The sequence below is a fragment of the Aquila chrysaetos genome, chromosome 13 (genome assembly GCF_900496995.4).
Source record: "Aquila chrysaetos chrysaetos chromosome 13, bAquChr1.4, whole genome shotgun sequence".
NCBI lineage: Eukaryota > Metazoa > Chordata > Aves > Accipitriformes > Accipitridae > Aquila > Aquila chrysaetos.
This window is the reverse complement of record NC_044016.1, coordinates 22,239,336-22,256,582: the sequence shown is the minus strand read 5'-3', so window position 1 is coordinate 22,256,582 and position 17,247 is coordinate 22,239,336. Positions and strand designations below refer to the sequence as shown.

Below are 17,247 nucleotides of genomic sequence, written 5' to 3'. Positions count from 1 at the left end.
ACCCTACCTGCTCCCAACTACTTTCAGAGGACACTGACCTTTCCAAGCCCAGAAGGTTGCACCCAGGGACTTTGCTGCTCTTCCTCCAGTTTACAGTGGAGAAGGCCTTCTCCTGAAGAGCCAGAATGTGATTACATTAAAGGCCTCTAAGGCTAGTTTATTTCAAGACCACTTTTCCAAGGGAAATTCCCTATCCCTCCTGCCCTGCTCCTAGCTGCCCGAATCCACAGCTGCTTTCAGTTTTAGGATCAGATTGCTCTTCCCATTGGCACCCTTGGACTCAGTCTTGGGTTTTCCCCTTCTCTCCAACACTCTAAGGCAATGTCTAGCAGGTACACACCTTTGCTACACTGTCCTGAGGCAGGTCCTGTTCCTTCCCCTGAGGCTGCAGGAGCCATTTCCACCGCTGCAGCCAGAGCATGGGGCAGGACAACTCCTGTGCCACAATCTGGGTTTGCGTTCTTGGGGGAAGTGATGGAGATGTTCATCCAGAAAAGTAGCTGAGCAACCTGATCTAATTGGATCTGCTGAGAGCAGGAGGTTTGTGTCCAGATGTCCCTTGCAACCTAAATTATTTTATGATTCTCTGATACACTGTTTCTGGGCTTGTAGTTGTTTTATTTGATAAAGGTACATCATCCATTCATGTATTACAAAAATAATCTTTCTGATGAAGCCCCAGTCCCCTCTCCCAGGTCTCTTTCCTGGCTGAGTGCTCACTCCTCTGCTCTCTTCACACCATCTTGAACCCAGCTCTGCAACCCTACAGGCCAGTAGTAGGGTTTGGGTTGTGGGGTTTTTTACCCCACTGCTTAGCCCTCCATGCCCATGAGGAGGCACAGAAAACCCTGGCCCTGACAAGAGAGATGCTGGTTGCTGCACACTGGACCAGCACAGGCAGGAGCAGACCTAGTACAAAGGCTAAGTGACCTGGCCATCTACTGCCTCTTAGCCGTGCTTTAGCAGTGGTGGAGAAGGCAGTATCGTATCTGCTTCCTATGGTCATCCCAGGCTCAGTAGCCTGTCCTCACATCCACTATGGGGAGCTTTAGCCTTTGTTGTACCAAGAAATGCTACAATGTCTGATTTGAGGTTAGTGCCACCTGCCTGCCTCAGAGTGACTGGGAAAGGAAAGGAGGATCTGGATCTTGTATTGCTGCTGAACCAGCCACAGCACATCTCCAGCCTTGTCCACCTCCAGTTTCACCTGCGAGGGCATATGGGAAGGACCAGCTCAGGCCCAGAGGGCCCCAGAGGGGAGCAGGCCATGCTCCTCCTTGTCAGCAAACAGCGAGGCAGAAGTGCACACTGGAGAGGGGAAGAAGCTTGGTCGTTTGTGGCCAGAGCAGAAAGGACGGTTTGGTAAGTGGGGGAGAAGACCCCTGTATCATCAGGAGGAAAGTACAGAATGTGTTTGTAACCCCAAGTCTGACAGCAAGAAGAGGGGGCATCACCCAGGGCAGAAGAAGGGCACGAGGAGACCCCAGATGATCTCCAGAGTCTTTGAACTGGCTCACAGAACCACAGGCCAGGGAGCAAGGGTGTTTGCTCGCTCCCTAGGGACATGGCATCTGAAACGACAGCCTCCAGAAACAGCCAGGAGCCACCCCAACCAGTACTGGGGCAGGGAGGCCCATGCAGCCATGACTGTCCCAAAGGCCCCAGAAGAAACTTCCCAACACCAGTGGAAACGAGGACAAAGCCCCTTCCAGTAGTCACAGAGAGGAGTTACAAAGGGCCTGGCAGAGTTTGGGCTTGCAAGAAGGCTGTGCCCTCCTCAGCACTACCTGTCCTGTTTCTGAGAGCTCATGTCGGACAATACCGGCACTGCATGGCATGGGCTGCCGCAAGTGGCACGTCGCCGCTTCCCTGCAGGGCTGGCCCAACACAGCCCAGCTTTCAGATGCCCATGGGTGCCGGCTGTGCCGGCTGGGTGGGAGACAGCTCAGACCCAGTTGGGGCCATCACACCAATGCTTGAGGCCCAGGGGTTGTGTTGACGTGTTCACTGCCCTGGGAGCCCTTCCCTGCTGCCCAGCTTGTGCCGGAGCGGCTCCCCAGGGTGCAGTTCGAGGTGTTTGCCTGCATGACAACCTGCCAGGGCCCAGCTCAGAGTCCTTGCAGCTCACAGCTCTGTCGTCTTCCTGGGCTCGATCAGGATGGTGTTGAGCATGCCCACCTGACACTCCTGGTCTTGGAGCTTCCTTGCAGCCTGAGAAGGGCTTTGGCACCAGTTTGACCTCTGACGGCCCCTCTGCCAGTTCCTCAGCATTAGCAGGATGGTGATGAGGACCAGCACTGCCGTCAGCACCCCAAACACCAGCACTGTCACCAGCTGGCCTTCACTCAGCCCTGAGTCCCTTTGGGTCACCACCTCCTTCACAGAGATTTTCAACAACCCTCCCCCCAGCTCCTTCTCGCTGTGGTTGGCCACGTGCCGCCCCGTGACCACAGTCCTGACAGGCTCCAGCTGCGTCACCCCTGGCGTCTCGCTGGTGGTGCTTTTCACGCCCACGCCGTTCTCATGGTTCACAGGGTGGTAGGGGGGAGCCCAGGTGGGCTCTGGGATGGAGATCTCGCAGGTTTTGCCAGTGAAACGGTCGGGACACAAGCAGTCATAGTCATTAATGCGGTCGTAGCACTTTGCCCCATTTTTGCATGGCTGGCTCGCGCAGTCGTTGATGTTGATGGTGCAGAAACGCCCTTCGAAGCCCACCTGGCACTGGCAGGAGAAGCGGTTGATCCCGTCATGGCAGGTGGCACCATTGGCACAGGGACGCATCAGGCAGTCATCCACATCGTTCTCACAGAGATCCCCCACAAAGCCAGCGAGGCACCGGCAGGTGAAGTTGCTAGCAAAGCCATTTTCATCTTGACACTGCCCCCCGTTCTTGCACGGAGACCTGCGTGGAGAGAGCAAGGACGGGTCATGGCCCTGGAGAGCAAGCAGCTTCCCCTGCCCCAGGGAGGTAAACACACACAGCTGCTTGCATGGCCACTGGGTCTGGCACTGGCTCTCTTCATGGGGGCAGCTATCTCAAGGAGATGACCAGGCAGGAGTTTCCGCCTCCCTGAGTGAGAGGCTGTGGGACCCCCTCAAAGGCTGTGGCTGTGCACAGGCCCACCATCCACCAGGGAGGGTCTTCAGCTAAATGATCTGAAGAGGAAATGTGCCCTCCTGATGCTCCCCAAAGGCATGATGGGTGTCAGCTCATCACACCTACCGCAGCGAGGGATGGGAATCTGTTCAGATCGCAACAAAGACCTTGCCCCGGTGAGACCATGTGGTGCACACAGCTAAACCAAAGCCAAAGATTGTTTTGGCTTAACTCCATTAGTGCATGGAAATCCACAGATAACAAGCCAAGCTGGGCCACCGCTTGGCAGTGCGTGACCCAAAGCTAATGCTGTCTGTAATCTTGCTGCCCTCACTGCTGTGTCTCACCCTGCCTTCTCACATGGCCCTGTCTTCATCTCACAGTCTTTCCCATGGAAGCCTTCTGGACACAGGCAGGAATATTCCCCGTCTCGATCATAGATGCACTGAGCCCCGTTCTGGCATGGGGACTGGTGTTCGCAGATGTGTATGTCTGAGGGGAAAGAAAAAGGTAAGAATTAGTGAGAAAAGAGGGGCAATGTGGCCAATTCAGTTCAAACACAACCCATCAAACCCAGTGGGGATGAGAAATTGTAGGAGCTTCTCCCACCTCTCCTCCAGTGGGCACCTCCAGCAATAGAAGTGCAGTGCCTACGTGGTGCCTCCCAGCTACAGTCTGCAAAATGCACAGGCTTAGGGGTGCAGAGAAAGCAAATCGTCCTGCAGATCTGCACAATGTGAAGACGCTTGCATGCCATCTGGCCGGCCAGGGCAGATCCCGTGGCACACAGGAGCCTCTGAGGCCAGAGGAAGGGAGTCCACCAGCCACCTGCTGAAGGCAGGAAGCCCCGGGGGAAGCAGGAGGTGCTGTCTGGAGCCCAGCCACTGCATGGGAAAGGCAATGAGTTCATCTGCTTCATTTCCTGAGGCTGGCCGGTGTTGTGGCAGCTCTTGCCATGCAGCCAGGGAGCAGGTGCCGGTAGCCTGACCTCTTCTGCAGGAAGGGGATGGTCCCAGTTGTGGCAGCCAGGCAACATCCCATCTCCCAGGCAGCCCAAGCGGCATCACCCGGGTGGCTTCTGGCTATGCTGGCTCACCTGTCCATGCAGGGTGTGCTGGGCTTCTGCCCTCACCACCAGAGGTTGGGATGTCCCGCCCACGACTCACCTTTGTCACAGAACTTGCCAGCCCAGCCGGTGTGACAGATGCACTGCCAAGGCTGGTGGCACGTCCCGTGGAGACACCCCGGCATACGCACGCACTCCTCGCAGTACTCGCCCTCCCAGCCTGGATCACACCTGCAGGAGGACAGGGCATGGCAGCATGATAAAACCCAAGCAGGGGCTGCGGAAAAGCTGGCTGCTTGCCATGCAGGGTTCCCACAGATATGGCAGTGCTGGGAAACCCTCCCAAAGCCCTCCATGAACCTGCTGGCTCCCTCCTCCAGAGGAGGTCAGAAGTGGCATCTCATCTTTTCATAGAAGCAAGCAGATAGAGCGGGAGCAGACTCACCCTCTGCAGCCAGGGAGGGTGAGGGGGCAGAAACAGAGCTCAGCAGCTTCACTTTTAGTGCCCATGTCCCACTGCTGTCCTCCAGCCAGCTGCTCTGTATACACCTCTGCATTAGCTGAGCAATTCCTGCGCCTCCCTCATCGCACAGCCAGTCTGACAGTCGGAGAAAAGCCCCATCCTTAACCCTGAACTCCCTGAGGGAAAGGGACAAGAGGTCCCTGAGGCCCACATATTTCATTGTGCCCCTTTGCATTATAACGTGTCATTTTTCGTCTGAAATGCACTGTAATCCAGCTGCAGAACCTTGCTTGCCATGGCTGTTGTATGGAATAGACTTACCAGCCAGCTCACAAGAGCAGTATGATGGGAAAACCTGCAGGACACAACGAGCCTTCTGGCCCTAGAAGAGCAGGGCAGTGGTGCTGGCTAAGTAAAGCTAAGCTGAGTTGCTCCAGTGGCTTCCCTCAGACCTGCCAGCTCCAAGGGGGAAAGCAAGTGGTAACAAGATGAGAGCTGAGTGGAGGTGGCACCAGCTGCCACAAAAGCTATACTCAAAACAGCACAAAAGTAAACCTAACAAAACCAATGCAGTCTCTAGAGTAACCAAGGGGTTCATTTTCATGGCTGGGGCTCATTTCAGCACAATGTGCAGTGACTGCAGCTTTGCCAGGCTGGTCTGAGGCTGCACTTTCACACCTCAACTGGCTATTGTCACTGCAGGTTGTTCCAAAGAGATGAGGAAGGTTAAAAAAATAAATATATATGTTAATTAGAGGCTTTTTGATGGGAACAGAGGTGATACTGTGTGCCTGACAGAGTCTGGGGCAATGCATTCATACCTAGACAGCCATGAGCTTACAGAGGGCTGTGGGCACCCCTACCACCTAGCACCCACAGGGAACAGGCACTATGAAGTCTTCCCCTTCCCTAAAAGGGAGATGGCCAACCTAAAAATTGCCAGGGAGGGGGCCAGGTAAGTAGCCAAGTCTCCCTGAGTTTGGGGTGATTTCAATGGGATACTGCCCATTTTCAATGGGTTCAGCAAACGTTCTGGAGGCCTGAAATCTGAAGCAGCAACTCATGCGTGCCTCCACCGAAAAGACCTGCAGCTGGGCCACCCGCCACATGGAGATGTGCGGTGTCTCTGCCCGGGGCTTCACAGCACCGAGCTCCCCCGACCAGCTACAGCCACCAAAAGGGCTCAGGGAGGGGCGAGCTCTTTGCAGCTGCAACAAGGGGCCCAGCAAAACCAGAGCTGGACGCTCCCTGATGCAGCTGTCAGCGCGGTTATGGTGACCACCAGGCCACATCTGCTCCATTAGGCGAGAACGAGTGGCCCAGGTGTGGTGTGACACTGGGGGCTGTGCTGCGAAAGGGCATGCCCCAGTGAGAACGGGGTGGCAGTAGGCAGTCTGTGCCCTTGCAGCACAAGTGTCTGGGCCAGCCCGAAGCAGCCTGCTCCCCCCGGGGCTGCTCTACAGGATGGGGGCTCCAAGTGGTCCTACAGTGGGATGAGAGGCAGTGTCCAAGGTCATGGCAGCCCAGGGCAGCCACATGGTTGCTTCCCAGGCTGAAGTGCAGGGTCAGGCTCTGAGCTTTGCCCCTGAAGGATCTGGGCACCAACTGGAGCTGGGATGTCAGGGATTATGCACGCACTTCTGCTGCAGTAGCCCCCAGCTTGCTGGTAAGCCCTTTATGAAAACACTCATAGAATCATAGAATCATTTAGGTTGGAAAAGACCTTCAAGATCATCGAGTCCAACCATCAACCATGCCCACTAAACCATGTCCTGAAGTACCCCATCTACTCACTGTTTGAATACCTCCAGGGATGGTGACTCAACCACTTCCCTGGCAGCCTATTCCAATGCCTGACTCGGAGATCTCCATCACAGCCCACATTTCTGAGAGGGGACTCCTGATGACCTCGGACATTTATGTGCACACTGGCAGCTCTTCTCTTCCATGCCCCCAGGGAGAGCATCCCCATTGTAAACAGTGAAGAGGCCAAGCAAGCTGGCTGACACCCAAGCCTGCCCTGCTGCCTGATAACCTTCCCCATTGTATCTGAGCCTGAAGGCTGCCTCCCATCACCCAGGCATGGCTGGGCTGTCCTAAGCTCCTGTCTAGACAAAAAGGGCTCAGCAGAATGACATCGGTCAGTGTGTAGCGGGGTGGAACCTGGAAGCACTGGAGCAAAGGCTGCAGGGGACCAGCAAGAGGCTGAGGCATCAAAATCTCCCACTCCAGAGGGTGTCAGGAAAAAAGAGAGCAGAATTGTCAATTCCAGGCGTGGCTGAGCAGCGGAGGAGGCGCTTCAACTCAGGGCAGGGGTGTAGGCAACAAGGACACAGCATCAAGGGAGGGAGAGCAGTTACACTCAGGGGGGCAGCAGGAGCGGAGAGCCAAGGACAAGCTGTACCTGCACTTCCCATCCTGGTCACAGCAGCCATGGGCGAGATTACAGCGCTCGCTGCAGTCATCACCTACAAGGCAGGAGACAAGTGGAGTTGCGTTAAGCAGAGACCATAGATGACTCCAGATCTGCCCATAGCCCTGCTGGCTCACAGCTTTTTAGTTCCTTCCTAAGCACTCAGCCTGCCCTTCCCCAGAACTGTAAGGTGGGAGACCTTCCTTTCAATGGCTGGATACCACACAAGAGATAAGGATTTTGCAGTCACCCAAGCAGCGATAAAGCTGCCTTTATTGAGAAATGGGACCCTGCTTCAAAACTACTTGGTCTCTGATCATCTTCCCCACCCTCTCTCTGCTGCCTCCCTTAGACTTCAGGCCATTCTGGGCAAGAGCTGGCATTGCCTGGGCATTAAGGCAACCTGTGTAATAGGGCATGACCCATCTGGGACCTTGGTCCCACAGTCATGCAGCAAGTATGGTGGGAAAGCTCAGGGCCAGGTACTGCGAGGGGCACAAAGGGACCGAGGATAGAAGTGGAAAGCGTGGGTCCTCTTTATCTCCCAGGATGTCCCCATCCCAGGGACAGCTATTGGCATGGAGCAGTCTGGTCGGGGCTCCTGCCCTCCACCAGGACCCAGCTGCCAGTACTCCCCCTCTGGCATGGGGAGGCAGCACTGGGCATCGCATGGGGCCAGGTATCTGGTTCTGTTTATTTATTTAAAGGCCACAGAAGCTGTAACTGAGCCATGGCCTCACCTTGACACTTCTCATCCTCCGCTCAGCGCTGGCCTGCTTTCTGCAGCCAGGTGTCCCCTTTCATTTCCACCTTCCCCTCTCCCCCATCACTTGCTTGCATCTTAGCCCCACAGGGAGCTGGCTTGCACCGGCTCCACAGGCAGTAGAGCTAGAGCAAATGTCAGGAGGCAGGGGGTTTCTCCAGGAGCCCAGCATGATCCCAGGCCAGGCCCAGGAGATGAACACCCTGGCCTGACTGAGCCTCTCCATCCTGGACCGGGCCAGGTTAAAGCCCCCATGCCAGGAGGCACGCTCAGGCTTTCCCCAAGCCATGTGATGTGCTGCCTAGGAAGCGAGCAGGGGGAGATATCCCTCATGCATGTGTGTTTGCTGCAGTGAGGCAGCAGGTCCCACTGCTCAGGATAAGAGCCTCCCAAAACAAGCCACCGTGGAGCTGGAGCAGCATCCTGGGACTGCTCAGCCCAAGCCTGGGTATTGTCGCCTTTCCTATTTGTAACCATCTCTCCTGGCAGGTGGCTTTGGGAAGGAGCACGGAGCAGGGAGAGAGCAAACTAATCTTTGGGAAGGGATTTTGTCTCATGGGATTTGGGATTAGCTGTTCAGTTTTGGATCTTCTTTCCCCTTTGCCCTGCCTCTCTGAACAGGCTCATCGGTTCAGGGACACATTCATCCTAACTGAGAGAGACAGAGCAGCGGGACCTCTCACTGCTGGTCTGCTCAGGCACTGCCACCCCCGTGGGCACCAGAGTGAGGGTCTCTACAGTTGCCACCAGTCACCCCCCAGGTGCTGGATGACTGAGCAGCATTTTCTGCCTTCTACGCCAGGCCAGCTCTATTTTGCATGGAAAACTGAGGAGACTTCAGCAATGCCAAGGACAGGTTTGGAAAGATGGATATAAAAGAGAAGGACCCATGTCTACAGAGACTCACCTTGGGCAAGCTGGTGATGGGCCAAGAGGATCCAAACCAAGGACATGAGCTGGAGACAGAAGCTCCTGAGCATGGTCAGTGTGGCCCCACCGAGATGAACACCTATAGGAAGAAAAAGAGCAAGCTCAGAAAAAATCCCCTGGCTCATATGGCAGCTTCACTTCACGCATCCCTTCCACTCTGCTACCTGGGAGTTTTGAGTTGAAACATCCAGTTTTGTACAGACTTGTCACTGCACTCCTCTGTCCTTCCAGACTCCTTCCTCTAAGGCAATGTTGGAGCACTAAGAATCAAAAAGCCTTTTAAAAGGTGTGTACAGGAGAACTGAGTGTGCACACTCAATCCCAAGCATGTAATAGCTCAGGCTGTTACACTGCATCTTGGAGCACCTGCCCCTGCTAGCTGCTGTCAAGGGAGCAGAAGTCTCCAGAAATACCAGTCCAGCTGTAGGGACCTTCATCTTTCCTCCCTAGGTTTGGGAGGCTTCTGTGCATGTTCAAATGAATAGAAGAGCTGAGTCTTTTTACAGCACCCAGGCTGCTTTTCAAGCCCTTCAGGAGGGCAGGGAGTCAAGTAGATCTAGCAGACAAGCAGGTAGTAAACAGCAGCCCTATTTCATTTTCCAAGCAAGGGTGTGAAGCGATATGCACTAGACCTGGGCTGCAGCCCCAGGTAGGAAAGGCAAACACGCACCTCTCACTAGGTGCGGTCCTTTTCCTGAGCTGTCCTGCAGAGAGCCCTGTCAGCCCAGGGTTCCTGCACCCATCTATTTTCTGACTGCCTCCTGCCCTCTTGAAGTAACATTAAATACTTTCCAAAAATGCTTCATTCCCTCCCAGCCTTCTGGGGTTGTTAAGGGCAGGAAATTTGAGGGTGATATCATAAATATATTACTATAATGAGATGGGAGGAGTTAAACGGTTCTGCTAGGAGAGTGGTGAAGGTATGGAGCAGACTCCATCCAGCTGCGTGGGTGTGATGGACAGGGGCCATTCCACTTTCAGCTTGACTCTTTAGCTCAGGAAGGTTGCGTTGGGTTGATAGTTGCATGAAAGACTTCTCAGATGGGGATAGATGTCCTCCCACCCATCCACACGTACACATGCATTGCAGGAAGAGGTTTTGGGGTCCCTGCTAAGGGCTTCACCTGCCTGGACCAGGCAAAATAGCCCAGAAAAGCAATGATGTTGCTCAAGGCATCTCTCCAGCAAACAAACCATCACCGACGAAGGATGCAGCATTTTCAGAGGTGCTACAGGATGTTACTGTCACTGCCCCAGCCAAATCCCAGGGCGGACCACTGCATCCTCCCTCCCCATGGTCCCCTTTTCACCATGCTCACAGGACCCTCCTTCGCTTTCTGCCCCAAAACTCTGGGCGGTGGCAAACAGCTGCTGCATTTCAGGGGAGGGTGAAGCAATTCCTATGAAACTTGTAAAATAATTTAGGGCTGAACAGTTGGTATCCTGTTCCTTCAGGGCTGTGAGGAGCTCAACCTCTGACCACATGTCATTGCAAGGGTCGTTTCCCCATGGCTCCCCACAGCCTCCCCATTCGAGGCGCAGCCTCTCAGACCTCCTGACGTAGCCACCCCACGGGTGCTGCTCCCAGCTCCCACCCAGGGGCCGTCCCGGACCCCAGCAAGGTGCCGGGGGCATCCTGGGGGGCAGCCGGTGCCCAAGTGAGGTGTGAGCAGCACACGGGCAGGCCTGGCTTTGGGTCGCAGGGACACAGGGGAGGGAGCTCTCTCCTCCGCTACCGCCTGGCCGGCTTGGGGGCTACCAGCCCCCCCAGGGGCTGCGGGCTATTAACCTCCCCTTCCGCGGTATTAGGGACCTCCTTACGGTTGGCGGCTACCAGGGACAACCCCAGGAGGGGGGCTATCAGGCACTGCCCCTAGTCTGGGGGCTATCAGGGACCCTTCCGGGCTGGGGGTCCGGGGGCAGGGGTGGGAACCCGGAGGATGCCGCGCCGCTGCGGCTCGCCGCTCCTGCCACCCACCCCCACCCCCGCGGCTTTGGGACCATCCCAAGCCCCCAGTGCCCCCCGGAGGGGCACGGCCACTGGGGTGCCCGCCTTCCCCCCCCGCCCCCCGGCCGGCCGGCCGGAGGGGACGCTCCGCGGAGCCCCGCACCGCCCCGGCCCCGCCGGTGCCGCTGCGGCCGGGGCGGCGGCGCGGGGGGGGAGCGCCGAGGGGGGGCTGCCGGTCCCCGCTGCGCGCTGCCCCCCGCCCCCCTGCTCACCTCGGCGATGCGGCGGGTCGTGGGGCTATCGCGGGGTGCGGCAGCGGGGGGCGGCCATGCCCGGCGCGGCGAGGCGGCGGCGGCGGGGCTGAGGAGGCGCGGGGCTGCGGAGGGAGCTGCCGCCGCGTGTGCCGCGCCGCTCCGCCCGCCGCCGCCGCCGCCGCCGCCGCCGCCGTGCAGCCCCGGCCGCCTGCCAGCGGCTGCGTGTGCCTGCACATCCCCGCTCCCTCCCCGGGACATCCCGCCTCCCGCCGCCCCAAACCGCAGGCAGCCCCCGGCCCGGCCCGCCCTGCCCGCTCACCCCTGCCCTGGTCCCGCCGCCGGGCGCGGGGGGGCCCAGCCCGGCCCCACGCGGGCCCGCCCCGGGGGGGGACTGCGTCTGCGAGGGGTCACAGCTCCCGTCCCCCAGGACCGGCGCGCAGAGGATGGAGGGGTGCCCTGGGCTGGGGGCGCCCCCCTGGGGCGCGGCCCTGCTTTGGAGACCCCCGCCCGGGGCTCGGGGGGCTGCAGTGCTCGCCCCCTTGGCGGTTGCAGACAAACGCTTGAGTAGGGACTTTGGCCCGCTGCTGCCGGCCTCCCGCGGAGCACCCGCGCCTCGCAGCCTGGTTCCTCTCTCAGAAATAGGTGCGGGATGATCCGAGCCCTCATTTCGCTCAGATTATCCAAAATAAGCAAAAACGCTTCCTGCAGCCCCTCCCTGCCGGCTTCAGGGGCCACTAACACACCTTCACTGGCAAACCGTAAGGTTAAGAAGCCCCATCCTTAAAGTAGAGGTGCAACTTGGAGTGGTCATCCCATAAGAAATAAGCCATCTGGCGAAGCTGCGGTCCTCGGCACTTCTCTCGCTGCTGCTCACAAGCCGTGGACACCCGCACCTTGGTGAACAGTAAGACAATCACATCTTCAGGAGGAACAGGTGCCCGCTCTCCTCGTCACCTTGCACGGCCTTTCTGCTACTTGACAAACAATCCATAATTAGATTACAGGTTCACCTCAGCCAGACCTCTTCTACCCCTGCACCCTGTGAGTTTTGCTATTTTCCACCAGGAAGGAAGAAGAACCACGTCCTACTGGCACTTATGTGGATGCTTCCACATCCCATCTCATCTCACCAGACAAAGCTCACCCCATTCCTGCTCTCACCTTCTCCAGTCCCCCTGGCCCTCTGCAGATCGTGACAGCCCCATCAGCACCACGCACCCTGCAGCAGCCGTGGGTGGCACTGCGGGCCCCAGCGCCCTGGGACAGCCCGACAGCCAGCAGCCCCGTCAAAGACCAGCTCTCTGCTGGCTCTGACTGTAGACCCCTGCTTGCTCCATCCTTGGCAGGTCTGGACAACACAACCCTACTGAGCAATAACATGGGAGCCTCCCACCCTGCCTACCGCCGCAGGAGCTGCCTCCTTCCTGCCTCTTTCCTGCTCTCCTGTCGGCCAGGAGCACTTCCTTCCCTTGCCTGCCGCCTCCTGTTTCCATCACCCCACCTAACTGCTCCAAGGTCCCCGAGGGCCAGAGAGGTCCAAACCTCCTGCTGCTCAGGCTGCTCCATCAGCTCCTTGGGTATTTATGGGACAGGTGTGCACCAGTTCTGTTCTGAGATGCTACCTGTGGTTCTCCACCCATTCTCATCCGCTGATCCTTCACGTCCAGCTCAGCTTGCTTCTGAGTCCTGGTTCATACTGTATCTAGGGTTTACAGCAAAAGGGAGAGGTGGAGGCTGAGGGCAAAGCACAGCTCCTGGTACTTGGTTACAAACCAGACAGCCTCTCCTTCAGTCACTGCTGCTCTAGGACCTGGGAGGATCCACCTTTCTCCTCTGACCCCTGCAACACCCTGCCTTGCACTGTTTGCTCTGCCAGTCAAGGTTGGAGGCCAAGTTTTTACTGGTGGCACCTCCAACACTGAGTGTAGGCTGCTCAGCCTCACCCTCCCCTCCTACTTGAAATCCTACTGCCTACACCAACTGTCTCAGATACGACACCACCTCCCGCAACATCCTCACCTGCTCTCACACTCCTCTGAGGGGATCTGCCCTGGTCCTGACTGCACTGCACTGCAACGCCATTGCACAACTGTGCCTGGGTGCTCTTCAACCTCACTTGGTTAAATGCACCTAAGAAAACTCCCTGGACGCTGTGTGTGCATTTGAACAGGCAGGTAGGAGGGTGCTTGCAGAGGGGTCCCTGCACATGTTGATATCTGTAAGTATCTGTCCACAACACGAGTGCTGTGGGAGAGGGAGATGGGGTTGGGTTGCAGTCAGCAGAGCCAGACGTGTGGCTTTCCCTGTGCCGCTTCTCCTGGAGGTGAGAGCCATGGCACGGAGTGAGGGCCATCCAGGCTGAGGAGGTAAAGTTGGTTGCTGGATATCTGAATGCCGAGGCAGGGGAATGGAGAACAGAAACCAGGGTGGGATTTCATAGGGGGGGAAATGGGTGTATTTCAGTAAATGGGGTTTGGGGTTTGAGGGTTTGGGTTTGTGTGCGAGTATCACAGACAGAAGCAGGCAGGGATGAGTGGGGGTAAAAAAGGTGAGTACAGAGGAGGGGGAAGGGACCAGAAGGGAACCCCAAGTACCATGGATCTTGGGTGCGCTCCTTCCTCAGCACTAAAGGGCTTCTGTCCCATCCCCAGGCACACTCCCAAGTCCCAGGCTTGCTCTGGCAGTCCCTGGCCTGCCCAGCGTGATTCAAGCAGAGCAGGTCTATTTGCAGACCCAAGAAAAGGGTGCTGAGGAGGGGATGCCTGTGCTTGGCTTAGACTCTGCTCTACTAGGCTCTGATCCCTGCTGTGCCATCCCTAGAGGCGTCTCAGATGGAACAGCTGCTGGGTCAGAATTAGGAAGGATTTTTTCCTAGCCATAAGAGTCCCTCCACTGCTTTTCCCTCCGATGAAGGAAATCTCACAAAGCAGGGACCTGGAGTGGGAATGGGAACAACCTGTCACCACAGTCTCCCCCTCCAATGCATGCCAGCTGCAGGCTCCCTCCCCTGCCGTTCTTCCAATGCACCATCACCGCTCCCAGACAGAGGGAGGAATTACCTGTCAAAACCAGCTGGAGCTGCTTCCCTTTCTTCCGGTGTCTGGAACCTGCACCTTGGAGGCAGCCAGACATCAGGGGCGAGGAGCAGATGCTGGGCTGAGGGAACGGGTGATGTCTCTTCTTCTCCTCCACCGAGCAGCCTTCCCCGGAGCAAGGAGAGAAAGAAATTCTTCCCTGTGCAGAAGTCTGGAGAAACTCACCGCTTCCTGCCCACTCTAATCCCTCAAGGGAGGCAGAGGAGCAGCACAAACCAGCTGGAGAAAGACCGCAAACACCTCCAAGCTGCCAACTCAAATGATCATCCTCTCCCACAGCTCTCACTCCGGGTCACCCTCTCTGCCTTACGCACGGCACCAGCCCAGGGTCTCTGGGTTAAAACAAATGTTCTCCCCCAGCTCACCCCCCTTGCTTTTCCCATTCCACCCCAGCCCACAACAAACATCAGCAGCTCGCTGGCCCTGCAGCCATGTAACCCAACCCCAGCCATTGTTCCCCCTTCCCCAAGGTCTATATTTGACTCTGCAGCAGCACCGTGGCTGTGCGTGTGTGTGCGCGCTCTTGTGTGTGCGCGCTCACTGCACACGCACGCTCCGATATTTGTTCAGAGCCTCATTCCCCAGATGCCCGAGATTGCTTAGAAATAGCTTCCATGGGCAGTAGGTGTTTGTGCCTGCAGCAGGGAAGTGGAGGGAGCAGGCGAAAGAGAAGCAGGGAGAGGGTGAAGGTCGAAGGTGGAAAACATCCTGGCTCTTCCCTTCCAATTTGCACCATCTCAATGATCTGCTGCTCTGCGGAGCATGGCTGGGTTGACAGATGACAACGCATACACTCAACAGTGGAACTGGCAGCAGGTCTGGGGAATGATGGAGAAAAGGCCAAGCTGTGGTCTTGGTGACTCCATCCTGTGTCGCCCTGCCCTAAGTTTTGCTCTCCGGTGGCAAAAGTGCAGCTCAGCCTCCAAAAGCCCTTCAAACCTTCCTAGGTCTGGTGGCTGAGGCCACCACAAATGGCACTGGGGAGGGAAGTACCTAATTCCCTTAGCCTGGTGGCTCTGCAAGGGGTGCCTCAGCATATGAGAGTTGCCCTGGGATTCACCCTCCTCTGTTTCAGTACTGCATTAAGGGTAGCCACCCTGGGCTACCCCGGGATGTATTTTGTGTTTTCCCAAAGCCTCCAGGAATGCTGTCCAAGCCCAGTGTCATATTCTCCATGATCCCGGAGTCCCTGGGAACACTGCCTAGACTCGGCATAAGCTTCTTTTATTTGCATTCTTTGTGGCCTGCCAGGACACACGGCAAAATCAGAAATAAGTGCAGTCAAAATGAACAACAGGAAGGATCGCCTTTATCCTAAACACTGATGATCTGGGGAACTCATTGCCACTGGGTAACAAGAAAAGGCATTCATTTAAAAGATAACTAGACATTTATATAGATAGTGAGAATAAATAGGAATGAACTCCAAAGAGCTGTAAACCCTCTTGCTCCAGGGCACTGAAGATGAGCTTTAGGCCATGGAGTAAGGAGCAGCTTTCCACAAGGGCAGGTTCTTCAGCAATTTTGCACAGAGCAATGCTTGTGCCTTCCCCTGAGCCGTGCGGACCCAGCCCTGGAAGAGGAAGGATGCTGGGCGTGAGGAGGCACCATCCATACATACCCACTGGACAGAGGGGTGGCCCAGCATACGTTTCCCATCACCAAGGCCAAGGGGGGCTGGACTGTATGGATGTTCCAGTGGTGCCTGTGAGAAGTCCTGGAGACATCATTCCCGGCTGTTCAGAGCCAAGTGTCAGCCTCCATCCAGCTCACCTCTCCTCCACTCCGAGCCAGCTGCAGTGAGTCCCTCGTCATCAGGGCTGCTGCTTCTTGAGGGGTGTCTGTACCCTGCACTGGCCGCCAGACAGCTGCTCTGTTGGGACTAGCTAAAATCTGACTGTGTGCTGGGCTGCTCCACTAAAACAGATCCTCTGAGCATAGGAGAGTGCATGTGTCATTGTAATAGACTTGAGTTCAGTACTTGGCAGCCTCCAAACTTGCTGTGAGGAGCTGGAAAAGTAAGCTTAAGACATATGTTATTCTGAGATACAAATTCCCAGCGTCTACCCTCAGCACTTCTATCCAAGACAGGACAGAGCCACCAGGAAAAAAAAAAAAAAAAAGAAAAAAAGAAAGATGAAATACTAGAGGCAAAAGGAGTTAGACTTGAAGAGAGAGGGAAAGAGACAGAGGTATATATGGAGGGTGGCTAGAGAGATGTTTTACTTTGCACCCCCATAGCTCAAAAGACTGGGTCATGCCCCTTCAAAAAACCCCCATGAGTTCATTGAGAAAGTGTAGGATCTTGGTTTTGTCCTGTCATTTCTGGCTTCCCTCTGCATGTGTGTGTGACAGCTAATGTCAGGGCTCTCCCAAAGGCACAGACTTCAGGGGGTGTACCCATTCCCCCACCTGCCTCCTGCTGCCAGGAAGAGGTCTGGAAGGACCAGAGCAGGAAGGAAATGTCTTCCAGGCTTTCCCTTTGCCAGCACACACCCGCAGGTGCCTCGAAGCCCACCTTCAGCTGTGCCCTCTCCCCTTCCCTTTCCAGCTGGCAGCTCTAGCAATGAAACATCTTAATCTCACTGGGAGCACACAAGCATTTAATGGGAGCCTCCTGGAGCAAATGTTTTGAGCTTCCTCAGTGCTTGCCTCTGAGCTTGCTCCTGGGTATTTACAGAGGTTGGCATATCTTGGCTTTTGCAGTGAAACCTGGCGGGAGTGCCTGTTGCAGTGAATTTCAAGGTCATTTTACAAAACTACAGCCGGTGCTTAGAAAGGCTTGAACCCTGGGCGCAGAGGAGAGGAGTCCATAATTAGCAGCCCCAGGGGATGTGGACGGGTGTTGGGGGGGAGGCTAATTGCAGACTGACTGGCTCCTTGGCCTTCAGCACCTCCTGTGAAGCAGGGAAGCAGTGTGCTCAGCCAAGCACCAAGCGTGTCCTAGGGAAAGGTAATTCCTCCCCAGCCTGCCTGGACCCGTCCCTATAAACAAGAGCTGCACGGGGAGAGCAGTGCTGCAGATTTCACAAAAAAAGGTCTCTGTGAGCTGGAGATGTGCGCTAGGCATGCAGAAGGGCTTCTCAGAAGACGACACACAGCCACATGCCTCTACCTGAAAGAGCCCGTGTGTCCCTGCTCTGCCCTCAGAGGGCTTGGGGGATCAGCTCCTTCCCCCCAGTTTGTGCACCCTGGTGAAGTGTTGTCCCCAATACCCT

The 17,247-nt window shown here is 56.4% G+C and overlaps 1 protein-coding gene across 2 annotated transcripts; it reads right to left on the bottom strand.

The window, feature by feature from the left end:
- Positions 1-597: 597 nt before the first annotated feature.
- On the bottom strand, positions 598-14,328 carry DLK2 (delta like non-canonical Notch ligand 2). Of its 2 annotated transcripts, none has more exons than XM_030035995.2 (6): positions 13,994-14,328; positions 8,710-8,811; positions 7,031-7,094; positions 4,264-4,394; positions 3,445-3,589; positions 598-2,902 (listed from the first exon to the last, which is right to left on the bottom strand). In XM_030035995.2, the coding sequence occupies exons 1-6, from the start codon at positions 14,064-14,066 to the stop codon at positions 2,125-2,127; spliced, it is 1,293 nt and encodes a 430-aa protein (XP_029891855.1). In that variant the 5' UTR covers positions 14,067-14,328; the 3' UTR covers positions 598-2,124. The 2 variants fall into 2 exon arrangements, with proteins under 2 accessions (XP_029891855.1, XP_029891856.1); XM_030035996.1 differs by lacking the exon at positions 13,994-14,328 and adding an exon at positions 10,953-11,083.
- Between the last annotated feature and the right edge of the window lie 2,919 nt (positions 14,329-17,247).